The 14,895-nt window shown below is 43.1% G+C and overlaps 1 protein-coding gene across 3 annotated transcripts in view; it reads right to left on the bottom strand.

The window, feature by feature from the left end:
• FRY (FRY microtubule binding protein) overlaps window positions 1-14,895 on the bottom strand; it is a 263,906-nt gene that overhangs the window by 76,910 nt on the left and 172,101 nt on the right. For all 3 annotated transcript variants that reach the window (XM_047078564.1, XM_047078572.1, XM_047078581.1), the window contains exons 30-35: window positions 14,654-14,753; window positions 14,187-14,358; window positions 8,519-8,775; window positions 7,929-8,075; window positions 5,909-6,077; window positions 4,313-4,403 (exon numbers count right to left, since the gene is read on the bottom strand). In XM_047078564.1, coding sequence (XP_046934520.1) covers window positions 4,313-4,403; window positions 5,909-6,077; window positions 7,929-8,075; window positions 8,519-8,775; window positions 14,187-14,358; window positions 14,654-14,753 — 936 coding nt within the window. The remainder of the gene's footprint in view (window positions 1-4,312; window positions 4,404-5,908; window positions 6,078-7,928; window positions 8,076-8,518; window positions 8,776-14,186; window positions 14,359-14,653; window positions 14,754-14,895) is intronic.

Here is a 14,895-nt window from a genome sequence, read left to right as displayed (position 1 = left end):
GGAACACAGTAATGTAACAGACAGTAATGACTCTGCTTTTATGCACTTCTTAAATGTATGCAGCAGATTTCTGACAGTCATCTTTCCCCCAGTAACTCTGTATTTCAAACATTATTGTCATAGTTATTGGGCTATTGCTTTGTGAATCCATAAAACAGAACATCTAGGACATCTGCTCAGTCTGTCTACATCAGACCGAACTTACAAGATGAGTAAAGTGACAAGCCTATTACCTTCTGAGGGTGTTCTTTAATCACATTTGTGCTGATAAATGCAACATTAAAAATGGTGTATGCAGAGTCCAGATCTCATTCAGCAAAGAACAAAAGCAGAGTAATGAAAAAATTCCACATCTGGAGATTTCCAAGGGACAGAGAGCTCAAGAACTATATATGGTATATGTTGGTTTTATAATCATGCTCTGGGGGGACCGGGCAGGAAGAATTATAGAATAGATGACAATCCTTCTCTTTCCCTTTGAGATACATCTAAAGGAGAGTTAGGCAGATGTTTTGAAGCTGAGGTGAACAAGAGCAGTAAGCCCCTTCCAGACTGTTCTTACTCTGGAGGAGACCAAAACCATAGTGCAGCAAAGTGTTAGTTTGACAAGAAAAAAAATAAATAAATGAATAAAAAATAAAAAAATAAAAAGAGTAAAAACTGGCTCCTAAGGTAAAATCTGTTATTTTCCTTTGCTTTTCTGGCTTAAAGAAAATAATTTGGGGTCCTGACTTTAGAGGAATTTGAAGGATTAAGTAGACCAAATGGCCCTTTAATGTCAAAGGTACATGTCTTAAGAAATATATCATGAATATAGCTCCGATAAGAGAAAAACTAAAAGGACAAAAAATTTTTCTAAATTTTTATTCTGCTGATTTAGCTCAAATTAATATTTAGGTAATTTTTGGTAGATTATTAATCTCTATCCCTGTATCAACACAGATCGCCAGAAATTTATGCATTTTGAAGTTTATTGCTTTGGTTCTCTATGAAAAACCTTTTCATGGAACTACAATTTTTTTTCTTAAAGCACATTTAAAAATATTTTTTTTTGTTTATTTATTTTTGAGAGACAGAGAGAGAGAGAGCACGAGCAGAGGAGGGGCAGAGAAAGAGGGAGACACAGAATCTGATGCAGGTTCCAGGCTCTGAGCTGTCAGCACAGAGCCTGACGTGGGCCTGGAACTCACGGACTGCGAGATCATGACCTGAGCCCAAGTTGGACGCTTAACCGACTGAGCCACCCAGGCGCCCCTCATGGAAGTACAAATTTAAAAAATAAGCTTTTATTAAGGGTTGATGCATTGAAAACACTTATGGAGTTTGGTTCTGCGTATTTGACAAACTGCTATGAACAGCAATTTTAATAGAAATATATTTTCACTTTGTTGTTTGATTAAAAAAAACACCTACATGATAAAATCCTCCTTTGAATTTAGGGTAGTTTCTGTTAGTAGCTTCCAATGAATCATTTTTGCTTATTTTTACACACTGCAAGTTATAAAATTCACCGTACTTTTCTTTTTTACTTTGGCTATTGAAGAACTCAAGGTTAGGTTAGTATTAGCTTTTAGTATTTGTCCTTCATGAGGACTTTTGACACAACTATCTTACTCTCTTCTTAGCTTGGCTCTTACTCTATTGCCCTTGCGTTAACGGTACCATAACCTATCTGAACTTTTTGTTAGTACAATAATAGTATTAAGTATTTCTGAAAGACATCAAAGGACCACTAATCTACCTGTAAAAAACATGGCATCAGGCCTGTTTCTTTGCAGAACTCCATGGGGCCCCCTGGAGCCCAACAATGTATTTTGGTGACTAGGACCCCCAGGGGTTGGGTAACACAGCACCTTGGTCAGTATTTCTGAGCAATTATGTCTATAGACTCTTTGTCTACAAGGACTGTAAAGAAAAGGGTAAGTAATTGTCTTCTGTAATGGGGTTAGGAAGAGGGAGGCAGAAAGAGGGGCTAAATGGAGTTGGACAGCTTATCTTTGGGGCTGTGAGATTTCTCCAGTTTTCATTCACATACCGACTAAACATTAAAAAATGCCCACTATGTGCAACACAGTAGTCTAATCAATGAGGATAGCAATGTGTATAAGAGATATATGGTCTCTGTTTTCCAAGAATTAAAATCGAGTGGTTGAGACAAGCATGTGTACAAGTACCTATAAATCATCATGACAGGGTCGACAAGGAAGGAAAGGTAATAAGTAGACGAGAGAAGAGAAATGAGACATTTTAGGCTGAGGGCACAGTCTATTTTCATGGAAAAGAGAGAATGCATTAGAGAAATAGTGCAGGTGGAGTATTATATGATCCATGGAATGATCTTTGGGAGAAAATATTCATATATGTATGATCACATATATATGAATATATATAAAATGATCAATAAATCTATGCATGAATAGATACAGCATTAGGAAAAAAGTAGATATATACGAATACGTATAAAAAGTGTGGGTACCTAACTACATCAGGCTTTCTAATGGCCAACAGAGATACAGTGTGGGAGGAGGAAAGCAAGAGCTAAAGAGAAAGCTTCTATTAGAGGTGTTGCCTGGTCTCAATATTACAGAGATGACTAGCTTAATTTCAAGGGCCACCACTAAAAACTTGGGCAGGACACTCAGGAATCCAAAGGGGCTTCTGTAGTTAGATGTTGATAGACATGCATCACCTTTCCACCCTAAATAAAATTAAGCCGGCAAATTCAGTTTAGACAATAAATGATAAAGAATGTTACACTCCAACTAGAAAGTAGAAATCTCTTTAGAGAGATAATGTGATTATTTACCATGAGGAAGTTTTCCAAAGAAGGTACTGACAAATATAGATTAAAAACGTGTTAATTAATAATCTCGTATTGTCACTGATGTATGGAGTATGAAAACCTTTCATAAAAAACTTATTTCTGAGAAAGAAAGAAAGAAAGAAAGAAAGAAAGAAAGAAAGGCTTATATTAGAGATCTGTAAAGGATGAGGTCTATGGTCATGAGCCACTGGGTTTGGGCATTTAGCCTGAAGGAAAGCTCATATGGATAAGCATCTGCCTGAAGGCAGTGGAGCAACCCAGTCATGAACACACTGAGGAATCTGAGGAGGCCTGAAATGGAAATGAGCCTTCAGAACTCCAGACGCAGTCAGTCTCAGGTCATCGTCTTCCACCTGCAGCCCCTGCTGTATTCTTTTTTTAAAATTGTTTTTTAACGTTTATTTATTTTTTGAGAAACAGAGACAGGGTGCGAGCAGGGGTGGGGGGGGGCGGGCAGAGGGAGAGGGAGACACAAATCTGAAGCTGGCTCCAGGCTCCTAGCTGTCAGCACAGAGCCCGACCCGGGGCTCGAACTCACAGGCCGTGAGATCATGACCTGAGAGGAAGCCAGTTGCTCAACCGACTGAACCACCCAGGCGCCCACCCCCGCTGTATTCTTGTGCACAGGATGAAATCCTGAGGACCATCATGAAGCATCTGAAAGCATTACGGGCTAAGTGGATTATTTTCATTATCTGATCTATTAAATTATCTCCAACCTGAATTTGTGAGCGTCTCTTCCTTGTTACTAATTTCTTAAGTGAAAGGGCTCCCTGGTAGTTTTCACTAGAAAATGCCCAGGCTGAGGAGTTTTCAACACCATGAGAATCATCCTAATTTTTATTTTTTAATTTGAGTCCTTTTTATTTCTTTTTGTTTCTCTGCTCCTCACAATTAACCACAGGAAATAGTGATGCAGATTTTATGAATTTATGAGTAGCTTCTAGGCACGGTAAAGGGGCAAGAGAGATACCATTAAAGAGTTAATGTAAAGGGAATAGAGGCTTCTTCTAGCAGGAAAAGGCGCTGTTGTTGGCTAGCCAAATGTGACAATGTAAAGGTGAAATAAAAATGATGATGCTTTATAAGACTCGCCTCAATCTCTAAGCAACTGCTCAATCTCTAAGCAATCATTCCCCAATCAGATTTGAAAATTTCACGTGGAAATTCCCTCTAATTCCAGATGGTCTGTGCCCACTAGCAGAACAACCAGTGGTTTGCAGTAACCCCTGCGGTAAGTGGGATTCAGCCAGCAGAATGACATCCCTCTTAATCTTTGTCTTCTCTGGCTTTTCTCAGGGAGAAAGCATTATCTTTAGAGATATCAGAGCAGAATTGGAGTCAGTTTGTGTTTCTAAAGGCAAAGAAGAATTTGTGTGTGTGTGTGTGTGTGTGTGTGATTTATGCAACACAACAAACTCTTACAGGTGCTTTTGTATAGACTGTTGCTGAAAGTTATACAACCTTAAGCCAAATTTGTGCACCAACCTCTCATCCGATTCTTTCAGTATCTTGCTCTCCTCGGCATCTGGGAAACTGTCCTGGCCGGCCACCACTGTGTTGCTGCTGGAGGTGGTTCCTGCAGGTAGGATTAGAAGCAAGACACTTAGGGGAAAAGAAATGTAGGGGGGGAGGGTTGAGCCCAGGTCTCAAGTAATTACAGTGCAGGATCTCCTATAAAATCTCATGTTTGAAAGATTCCTTACATCTTCTGTACAATCTCAGACATTCTAAACAACCTTCCAAGCCCACACCACTGAAATGGGAGAATCCCGGACATCTGTTACGGTCAAACCAAATTCCTTAGCTCTCTGATAAAGTGAGGCTACAACATTCTTGAAACCCTTTCTTCCTGACCACTTAGGTAATGAGCTTATTTATAGCGGCTGGCCCTGCTGCTGGCCGCTTTCACATTTCTGCTGCCGGGAGTTATTAAACTAACGTTAGTGAAGCGAGTCCAAGTACCTAGAGTTTCTGATCCCTGGGCTACTGCTTCTCGGTGAGAACACATTCTGGCAGCAGGTGCAGGGCAAACAGAGGGCATAAGAGACCAAGGGACTAGAGAAATTTGAAGGCAGTTATGATATTAGGAAAATCAAAGGGAAGCCGGCTTCAAGGAACTTGAGGAGGGTGTTATCTGTTTCATAAAATGAGGCTGAGAAGCCAATTTATTAGAAGTGATAATACTGCTGAGGGAGCATTTTAGCTAATCCTGGGAGGTTATTGGCCAAGAAAATTCCACGGACATAAGAAGGAAGGTCCAGAAATGAGATTCCCAAGGGACTGCTGTGCCCTGCCTGGAATCAGTCTGAAGTGCAAAGCTCTGTGGCTTACCAAGTCCCTGACTGATGGTCATCCTTACAAATGGATTTCATTAAACTCACGATGCTCTTAGGAGTCTCAGCTATTCTTTAAAAAAAAAAAAACTTTTTTTTTAACATTTATTTATTTTTGAGAGACAGAGGGGGACAGAGCATGAGAGGGCAGAGAGAGAGGGAGACCCAGAATCTGAAGCAGGCTCCAGGCTCTGAGCTGTCAGCACAGAGCCCAACGTGGGGTTTGAACTCAGGAACCACGAGATCACGATCTGAGCTGAAGTCAGATGCTTAACCGACTGAGCCACCCAGGCACCCCAGGAGTCTCAGCTATTCTTAAGCCATCTCTTTTTTTTTTTTTTTTTTTTTTTTTTAAATTTTTTTTTTTCAACGTTTATTTATTTTTGGGACAGAGAGAGACAGAGCATGAACGGGGGAGGGGCAGAGAGAGAGGGAGACAAAGAATCGGAAACAGGCTCCAGGCTCTGAGCCATCAGCCCAGAGCCTGACGCGGGGCTCGAACTCACGGACCGCGAGATCGTGACCTGGCTGAAGTCGGATGCTTAACCGACTGCGCCACCCAGGCGCCCCTCTTAAGCCATCTCTTAAACGAAAGTTTAAACAGGAATAAGAAAAAGCAATACACACACACACACACACACACACACACACACACTCTCTCTCTCTCTCTCCTTTCCATTCAGTGTTCCGGGTAAAGGAAAATCCAGGGATCCAAGACAAGATGTCCACCCAGCTGCCCTTCCCCTACCAGAGGCTGCCGCAGAGGCCTTGCTGCTGGCCGCAAAGCGGTAGAACGGCGGGTTGTCACAGTGCTGGACGATGGGATTCACGGGCTCCGTCTGTTGCAGCTCAAAGAGAAGCTCTTCCATGGTTTGAATGGTGTTGTTACGGCACAAGTATATTGCCACCTTTTTGATCTGAGAAGAAACATGGGACACGGGATGTTTTCCAGAGCCTCGCCCGCAAGAATGCTAGACTGTAAGCTGTTCCCTTCCATGAATGCATCATCCCCAGAGCTACCATGCTGAGAGCTCAACTTCATGGTCTCCCAGCATGAATCGGAGTGTCTGCATTAAAATTCGCCTCCTAGGGGCGCCTGGGTGGCGCAGTCGGTTAAGCGTCCGACTTCAGCCAGGTCACGATCTCGCGGTCCGTGAGTTCGAGCCCCGCGTCAGGCTCTGGGCTGATGGCTCAGAGCCTGGAGCCTGTTTCCGATTCTGTGTCTCCCTCTCTCTCTGCCCCTCCCCCGTTCATGCTCTGTCTCTCTCTGTCCCAAAAATAAATAAACGTTGAAAAAAAAAATTAAAAAAAAAAAAAGAAAAAAGAAAAAAAAAATTCGCCTCCCTTTACATGCATGTCTGATAGGAGTGCACGTCAAAGACTTTCCCTTCCCTAATGGCCGAGTTTACACAAGCTACTTTTGGGGCACATGAATTCTCCCTAAACTGAAAACTTGCATCTAAAGCCTTATCTAGAAAGCATTTTATTTATACAAACCATGGGGAAAAACGGCTAGTGATTTTTGTTTAGACAAGGAGTCCAGGCCCTTGCTGTTCTCTTCTTCCCTAGAAACTAATGAGTTTTGGTTGTTGGTATGGTTTTAAATTTAAAAACTAACTCTGGATTAAAGCTCTGTCTGATTGTAGCCCTCATTGTCAAACCTGAGGCCGGATGTTGGTGTGGCTTCGAAACAACGGGCAGCCAGAAAATCTCTCAGAAAAACAACCAGCACACAAATGCCAGTTGAGTTACGGTTTTAAAAATGCTGTTGTTGGGGCGCCTGGGTGGCGCAGTCGGTTAAGCGTCCGACTTCAGCCAGGTCACGATCTCGCGGTACGTGAGTTCGAGCCCCGCGTCAGGCTCTGGGCTGATGGCTCAGAGCCTGGAGCCTGTTTCCGATTCTGTGTCTCCCTCTCTCTCTGCCCCTCCCCCGTTCATGCTCTGTCTCTCTCTGTCCCAAAAATAAATAAACGTTGAAAAAAAAAATTAAAAAAAAAATAAATAAATAAAAATAAAAATGCTGTTGTTTTGGGGCCCCTGGGTGGCTCGGTTGGTTAAGTGTCCAACTTCGGCTCAGGTCATGATCTCACGGTTCATAAGTTCGAGCCCCGTGTCGGGCTCTGCGCTGACAGCTCAGAGCCTGGAGCCTGCTTTGGATTCTGTGTCTCCCTCTCTCTCTGCCCCTCCTCTGCTTGTGCTCTGTCTCTCTCAGTCTTAAAAATAAACAAAACATTAAAAAAAAATTTTTAAAAATGCTGTCCTTTTATTGACCGTATCATCTTTAAATACAAACACTAAATATTACATATCTCCGGAAGATTTCTCTCTGCCTATTTCTCTCCTCCCACCTACATTTGAAGAGAAACACCTGGAAACTCAAGATGTAAAAGCATCAAGATGTACACACAAAACATCTTTATGAGTAATAACATGATGCTTTACTGAGTTTCTCTTATGTGGTGGGTCTAATTTTTATAGAAGGTAGCTTTTAGTAACTGTTAGGAAAATAACCACCGCTTAATTCATACATCTCTGTGTCCAAAGGCTTAGAAAGAGGACAACAGAGGGGTCACTGAGACACTGACTGTCGCCTGCTTCTCGGGGGACAGAAGGAAACTTTTATGTAATACCTAGATGAGCTCCTAGGAGATTAGCATGACTGACAGAAGTTGACCTTCCCATTTTACTCGGTGCAAAGAGCACGGTCCCACTGGCAGTTGCAAATACAACGGACAGGAGCAATGACTCCAAGGGTGAGGGACACTTACGTAGGGCAAGAGAAGCGTGTCACTGCTCACGCCACACAGGCTGATCAGGAACTGCAGGGTGATCCTCAGGTTGTTGGTCCATTTCTCGTTGTTGGCTAAAGCATTCCAAGCATTTTCCATTTCTGGTCCAGGAACTTCGTCTCCATACTAGAACAAACAAGATAAAAACCGGCCCAGGAGACGTGGGGGAAAAATATGTCAGGAGGCAGAATGTTTGAGGAAAAGTTGTTACAAGGGTCATGGCCATCTCGAAATCCTAAGGAGGGGGAGACGTGGCCACTCCTCAGCAAGATGCCATTTTCCAGCCATTTATAATGCACATACTTGTTCTCATGATTTCTAGTATGTTAGCATTATCATTTGTATTTATATTATTACTTTTAAAAATTGTGGGAAAATGCACATCACGTACGTTTTTAAGCATACAGTCCAGTGACATGAAGCACCTTCACCCCCGTCCATGCCCTATTTGTGTGACTTTTCACAATAAGTGCCACTTGCCCCGAGTTGGGAGCACAGGGCTTGATTAACCCGCGGGTTTTCCTGGATGACAGAGCCGTGTTACTGAGGCCCGTTTCCTCTGAGTTTACCTTGGCCGTCATGTACATGAGGTTATTCAGGACCAGTGACGTAGCTTCCGGGGAGCCCCAGCCACTCCCTCTCAGCCCGTGTGAAGCGGGCACTTCTCCTTCCCGGTCCTTGATGTCGTCGTCTGGGCTGCTGGGGCTTGATCCCGGGAGGAGGAGCCTGCTGTCCACCAGCTCGATGTTGTGCAGCCAGGGCAGCAGGTAGGTGAGCATGATCTGACGCCCGTTTGGGTGTGTCGTGGGAAATCGCTGGCTCACCTCTGGAGAGAGTGGCAGTGACCAAAGGCCACATGTTATCTCATCAAAATAAATACAGATCTTAACACCAACCGACAGATCGGACGGTGACTTCAGTTTACAAAGCATTTTCACGTGTACAGCAGCTCCTCCAGGCCGCAAGATCTTACAACTGAGGCTCGCCCTCAAGGCTCTCGCCCCTGGTGCTCTGCGGAGGCTCGTGGGAGCGCACAGGGGGGAAGGCCTGGGCTTGGTCAAAGTGGACTGGGGTGGAAGGCCTCATGACTTCACACCCACTGCTACGGACGACGTGTATCAGAGCGCACAAAACAAGGGGCTCGGAATCAGAAGGACACGTGATGAGGTCTCAGCGGCTCCACATTACCAGCTGCATGAAATTCTGTGTTAGTTATTTAACCTCTCTGTTCCTCAGCTTCCTCATCTATACAATGGGACCACATAGGTGGTTTGGATCCAATCCCATGGTCTTTTATATATTAAAAGATATAAGGTATAGTATATGCTCAACACAGTGCTGGTCATCTAGGAGGCTCTTAATAAACCGTGGCTAGGATTCTTATAACAATTACTGTCTTTCCACTATACCAATATTTTACCAGGTGTCTTCTATGAACTCTCAGCTGTAAAAGTGAGAACGAAGCCAGTGCGTGGACTCACGTTTGTGGCATCTACTTGAAAACTGCCAACCGTGTGGAAGCTTGTGCTCAATGTCGCACTTCATTTTATGAAATAAATGATTCAAAATGGTAAAATGGTGCATCCAGTCCAGTGATTTCAGCACTATTTTCTCTGAGAGCATTTTGCACTGTTTCACCGCCAGTAGCATTTAATTTTATGACCTGAATAAGCTTTCTCCGGAAATAAAAGCACAGCATTACCTATCTGCTGCAAGCTGCTTGCCATCTTTTATTTCTAACATCTAGAGAAGAAACGGTTTGATCCTAAGGGAAATTTGCGAGCATGGTCTGATGCACTTGTTATTATCCAGTGTGGCACGTAATCTCATTTGGAGAGTTTTTGGCCGCTAAACAATAGAACAACACAGATGCCAGGAATTAAACCAAGATAATCCACTAGATCCCTGAGACGGTAGCTTTAATTGATTTGGCCCTTTTTCCAAAAATTGTAATTTTTCGATTGTGAACACTATGAATATATTTAATGCTGTGCCGCAATAATCAGGGTGAACAGTTATGTTTTACATTGCTTAAAATTTCAAAACTTACTTAATTTCGAAACTTTACGGATGTGACAACTGATATCATGAACTTGTCTGACACATAGTCAGATCCTTAGAAAACTGGAATATTTATCTATTCAACATACTGGGCCTTTTCTAGGTCAAGCCACTGTGCTAGGCACTATGGAGCCAGCAAGGATTCAAGATTCAGTTCCTGTCCCTGAAGAGGAGGCTCTGAGACAGGTGGCTCTGGAGCAAGGTAGAAAGTGACAAATGACACAGAAAGGAACAAACGAGTGCTATAGGGGTTCAGCAGAGAAAAAGGACTTCTGGCTACAAAGATTCACTTGCATGGCAAAAAAACTACAGGTAAGACCTTGGATTGCGAGTAACTTGCTCTGTGAGTGTTCTGCAAGACAAGCAAACATTTCTAATAAATTTTAACTCAATAAATGAGCGACGTCTTGCAATATGAGTCATACATGATGCCGAATGGCACATGATCACAACTGAGCCGATGGTTCTCCTAATTCGCTTTGATATACAAGTGCTTTGGATTATAAGCATGTTTCTGGAATGATTTATGCCCGCAAACCAAGGTTTTATTGTATTTTAACTTGACTAGAAAGGACTGAGATTTTGGAGAGGAATAAATCCTTCCAGTGGGAGGGACAACTGCCATTAAGAATACTTGTCGTCTTTTAACAGTTGTAAAGAAACCTATTGTCTTTTTTGTAGCCATGATTAGCTTCTAACACATCACATAATTTGCTTATTTATGATGTTTATTGCATCTTGTCTGTCAGACATAAGGTCAGATGGGGGTGTGGGGGGGGGGGAGTCTGTCTTAAGTATCCCACACACCTAGATCAGGGCCAGGACTGTAGAGATCTTTCTAAAGGGAAAAGAGGATGAAAAAATGCCACAGACATGGAAACAACTCCCATTCACCCCTCCAGAAACAAACTTAAAAAATGTGAGAGGATGTTAGCGGGCTGCTACGTACATTTTCTGGCTTCTTTGGGAGGGCCCTGAGCAACTTGCCTGGCTACTTACAAGGAATTAACTCATCTGAAATTACAGGCAATAAAAATCTCACCACAGGGTTTTCAGTAGTAAAAACAGTAAAAGTGAGAGCTAGAAATCTCTGTAACCTCCTTATTTTTCCACGTTATTAAAAAAAAAAAAGCTATTCCTCATAAATCAAAATAGCCGAAAGGTTAGTTCTTGACAAGTTAGATTGAACCTGCTTGCAACTCATTGTACGAGCTTCTTTGTTCTTAAACTTGCAGTACTTTTACTTCCTCTCCCCTGATTTGTCCACCCTGTTACCAGCTTCTTCCTCTCAGCCAATAAAGCTCCAGTCCTGCTCCCCCTCAGGCCCTGCATCTGCTCCATCCTCTCGTTCTTTCCTTCTTTCCCAGCCAAGCCACTGAGACCTGGCTTCTGCTGCTACTTCTCCATGGAAACGATTGACAGTTACCAATAATTGTGAATCGTGAACTGTGAGGTCCAGAGGGTAATGTTTAGATCTTACCTCCTGGGAGCTCCAGTCAAGGCTGTGGACTGCTCACCTCTGAAATCTGTTCTTCTCTAGGTTTCCATGAAGTTCACTTTCTAGGTGTTCTCCTTCCTCTCTGAATGGGCCCCTATCCCCGTCTGTTCCCTCACTCTTTCTGGGCCCAGACCTTAGAAGCTGGGTGTCTGGGTGCGTTCTTCCCCTCTGTGCTCTCTCCACTCATGGTCACATCTGCTCTCTTGGGTCTACCCCTTCTATTCCTCAATGAGTCACTAGCAGGGGCCCTCCCTTCACACCAGTCTGTCTCTGCACAGGAATGTCTGACAGATACCTACACTCGATATCCCTGGCTGAGCTCATGATCTCTGCCTTGCCTTACCTCTCCTTTTCCTTGGATTGGCTCTCAAGGTAGGGTCCTCAACCCCTACCTCCCAGATACCATCCCAAGGATTGCCCTCTGTCTACCCTGCCTGGTAGCTCTTGACTCTGGGCTCCCCTTTCCACTCTCACTGGACTTAGTGCAGGCCTCCGTAATTTCCTGTGTGGACCACTGTCATTTTTCCTCAGCTGATCTTCTTTCTTTAGACTGGATGTTCTTTTATCCACTCTCCACACTGCAGCTGGTCTTTCTAAAATGCATTCTGATCTTGTCCTCCTCCCTTCTTGTTTTAAGCTGATCAGCGGCTTCCAGAACCCCAGCAGCTTGCTTGGATGCCCTTCCTATTCCCAGGGCTCTGAGGGTTTCAAGGAACACCTAGAGATAAGTGGCCTACAAACTCCTTAGGGTGCAATACAAAGCCTTCCAAGATTTGACTTCTACCTCTCTGTCTGTCCATGACCATCTATAACTTCCCCTGTCCTTGCCTGTTATGTTAGCCAAACCGACCAACATATAATTTCTCAAATACAGCATGTTATTTTAAACCTCTAGGTCAATGCATGTGCTATTTTCTCAGTCTGTAATACCCATCTACTTGCCAACTGTAATGTCAACTACTTGTTTGCTTTGCAAATTTCTACTCCTCTTTCCAACTGCAGCTGAGACACCAACTTCTCTGGGAAGTCTTGCCTGATACTCCTGGTCCAATAATCGATTATCCCCTTATCTTCCATCTCATACACAGAATGTGCTTTTTTTTTTTTAATTGCGCTTGCTGCCCTGTATCCCACTAACCATATGATTACACATCTTTCTTTATTATTAGACTATGACCCACTGATGGAAGAGAGACTCTTTTATTTACATCTGTGTTCCTATGACCCAAACACAGTGTCTGGCATATAGCTAGCACTCGAATCTTGGTTGACATGAATAAAATTAAATTTTAGTTTTCCAAGAAGAGAACTAGTTCATCAAGAAGGCTTTTCTGGAGTCCCTCCACTGTTGCAGGCACGAGGCAAGGATGTGACTAACTCTGCTGCAGATGGATGGAGAGGTTCTCACGGTAGAAGCAGATTTTCAATTAGGTCTTAAGGAAGACTGGAGTTAGGGAGAGGGAGAGAAGGGCCATTTCCAGCAAAGGGAACAGCATGCACAAAATCAAGGATTTACAAAATGGCCTGCGATGTAAAGGATCAAGTGAAATGGAAGCAGAAGGTTCCTGGATGAAAAGATGGAAAGCAAGGAAGTTTGGAAGAGGAGTTTTTTTTTGTTTTTTTTTTTTTGTTTTAATAAGTGAAGGCATTCCTGTTATTTAACGTCTCTAAGCCTCAGCATCTCGTCCGTAAAATAAGAAGGATGATTATGGTGGTAGGGGTGGTGGTGGTAATTCCACACCAGGATGAAGCTAATTGCTTGGCTTTTATCAGCTTATTTCAATCGTTGCACCCTCTCAGGTAGTTATTACTGCAGATAAGGAAACAGAATTTAGAGGTTCTGTGACTTGCCCAAGGTCAAACAACCAGTGAATGGCAGGATCAGGGATGAACCCCGGCTGCCAAGCCCAGAGCCCCTTTCTAACCGGTACTCGTGGGGTTGTAGAAATCAAATGATAACGGAAGTGTACGTAAAGTGCTTAGTATAGAGCATGCCATATATTAACAACCCAACAGATGGAAGCTGTTATCATCGGCAGCTATTTTTAGGGCAGCTAGGGAGAGACGTTTGAGTGGAGGAATGCTAAGCATATTTGGTTTTATGTAGCAGGTGGATTGCACTGTTGAGGACCTCATGCAGGGGATGCTGGGACAGGAATGGAAGATTATGGCCTTGCCCTTCCCTTTCTGCCATCTTAGAACCCACTGGGAACAGGTCTCCTAAAATAACAAAAGTGTCTGGAAGGCGGTGGCCCAAGGCCATCCTTTCTGGTAATACTAGGGGTCACCGGAACCAGAGGAAACACACAACTCTTCTTAAATTTAAGGTGTTTATGCTTGAGTTGTAACTGAATTCTATCTAGGCAAGAGATACTCGTATGCATACAAAGCAAGGAACAACACAGCGACTCCTAGTGGCAAACCGAACAAGCCCAGGATAATCTGGGGAAAGGTAACTCTTGCTCATGGAAAGAGCAGCATGGTTCATGCCAAATTCCGAAGCAGCCTTCCTGCTAAGACCACTGGACACAGAATCCATGTGATGCTGTTCCCCTCAAGGATTTAAACTTATTGAAAAGTAAGTGAGCAAAAGCGTAGGTTTGTTCTCTTGTATAAAAAATAAAATAAAGGGAAGATTACTTTGTGCAGAAATGATCACACAGGTCATTGCATGGTACCTGAGAAGAGTGGGAGGGTGAGCTCGGGGTACATCCTGGCCAGTTCACATGACAAGAGGGCTAGTGACACACTGTAGAGGGGTGGCAATGGGCCGTGCGTTCCATAGAGAATACTTCCGGGTCTCTGTTCAGCGACTTTCTTTGAGTATACAAAGAGCTTTGCTTCAAGGATCTACAGAGAGGTAGGAAAGTAAGACACGGTATGAAAAAACATTGGCTGGCTGTCTCAGGAGTATTTATATTTAATCAAGTTTCATAGTAACAAAACAAATGAATGCATATTTTAATATAGTATTAAAGGTAAAGCATCAGTTAGTTCCTGTGTTCACAGAAGATTATATAATTGTTTTCTACCTTTCATATCCGCCAGTGATACACAGGAATAAGCAGCAATCCGGTTATCAACTACCCTTTCTATTTTTTTGTGCTCAAGGATGGAAGTTTGTACATAAGTAAGTGATACGTGCCTGCATGAGCTGCATGGAGATTTCATAAATCTCTCTGTTGGTGTCAGAGGCCTTGAATAGAACAAGGTTTAACAATGTCACTATGTCGAAGGGATAGTTCCTAAAACAAAAACCAAAAACCAATCAGCATAGTTTACACGACAGGCTGGTTAACAATCATGATAACATTGATTCATGATAACATAATCATGATTCTAGGTGACAACTGACCTCAGTCACACTTACTAATGACACTTTCATGC

Source organism: Lynx rufus, unplaced genomic scaffold (assembly GCF_022079265.1).
Source record: "Lynx rufus isolate CCGP_SWC_20201006 ecotype Redwood Valley unplaced genomic scaffold, mLynRuf1.p SCAF_1, whole genome shotgun sequence".
NCBI classification, from domain to species: domain Eukaryota; kingdom Metazoa; phylum Chordata; class Mammalia; order Carnivora; family Felidae; genus Lynx; species Lynx rufus.
Note: the sequence above shows the minus strand (reverse complement) of the source record. Positions and strands in the feature narration are given on the sequence as shown.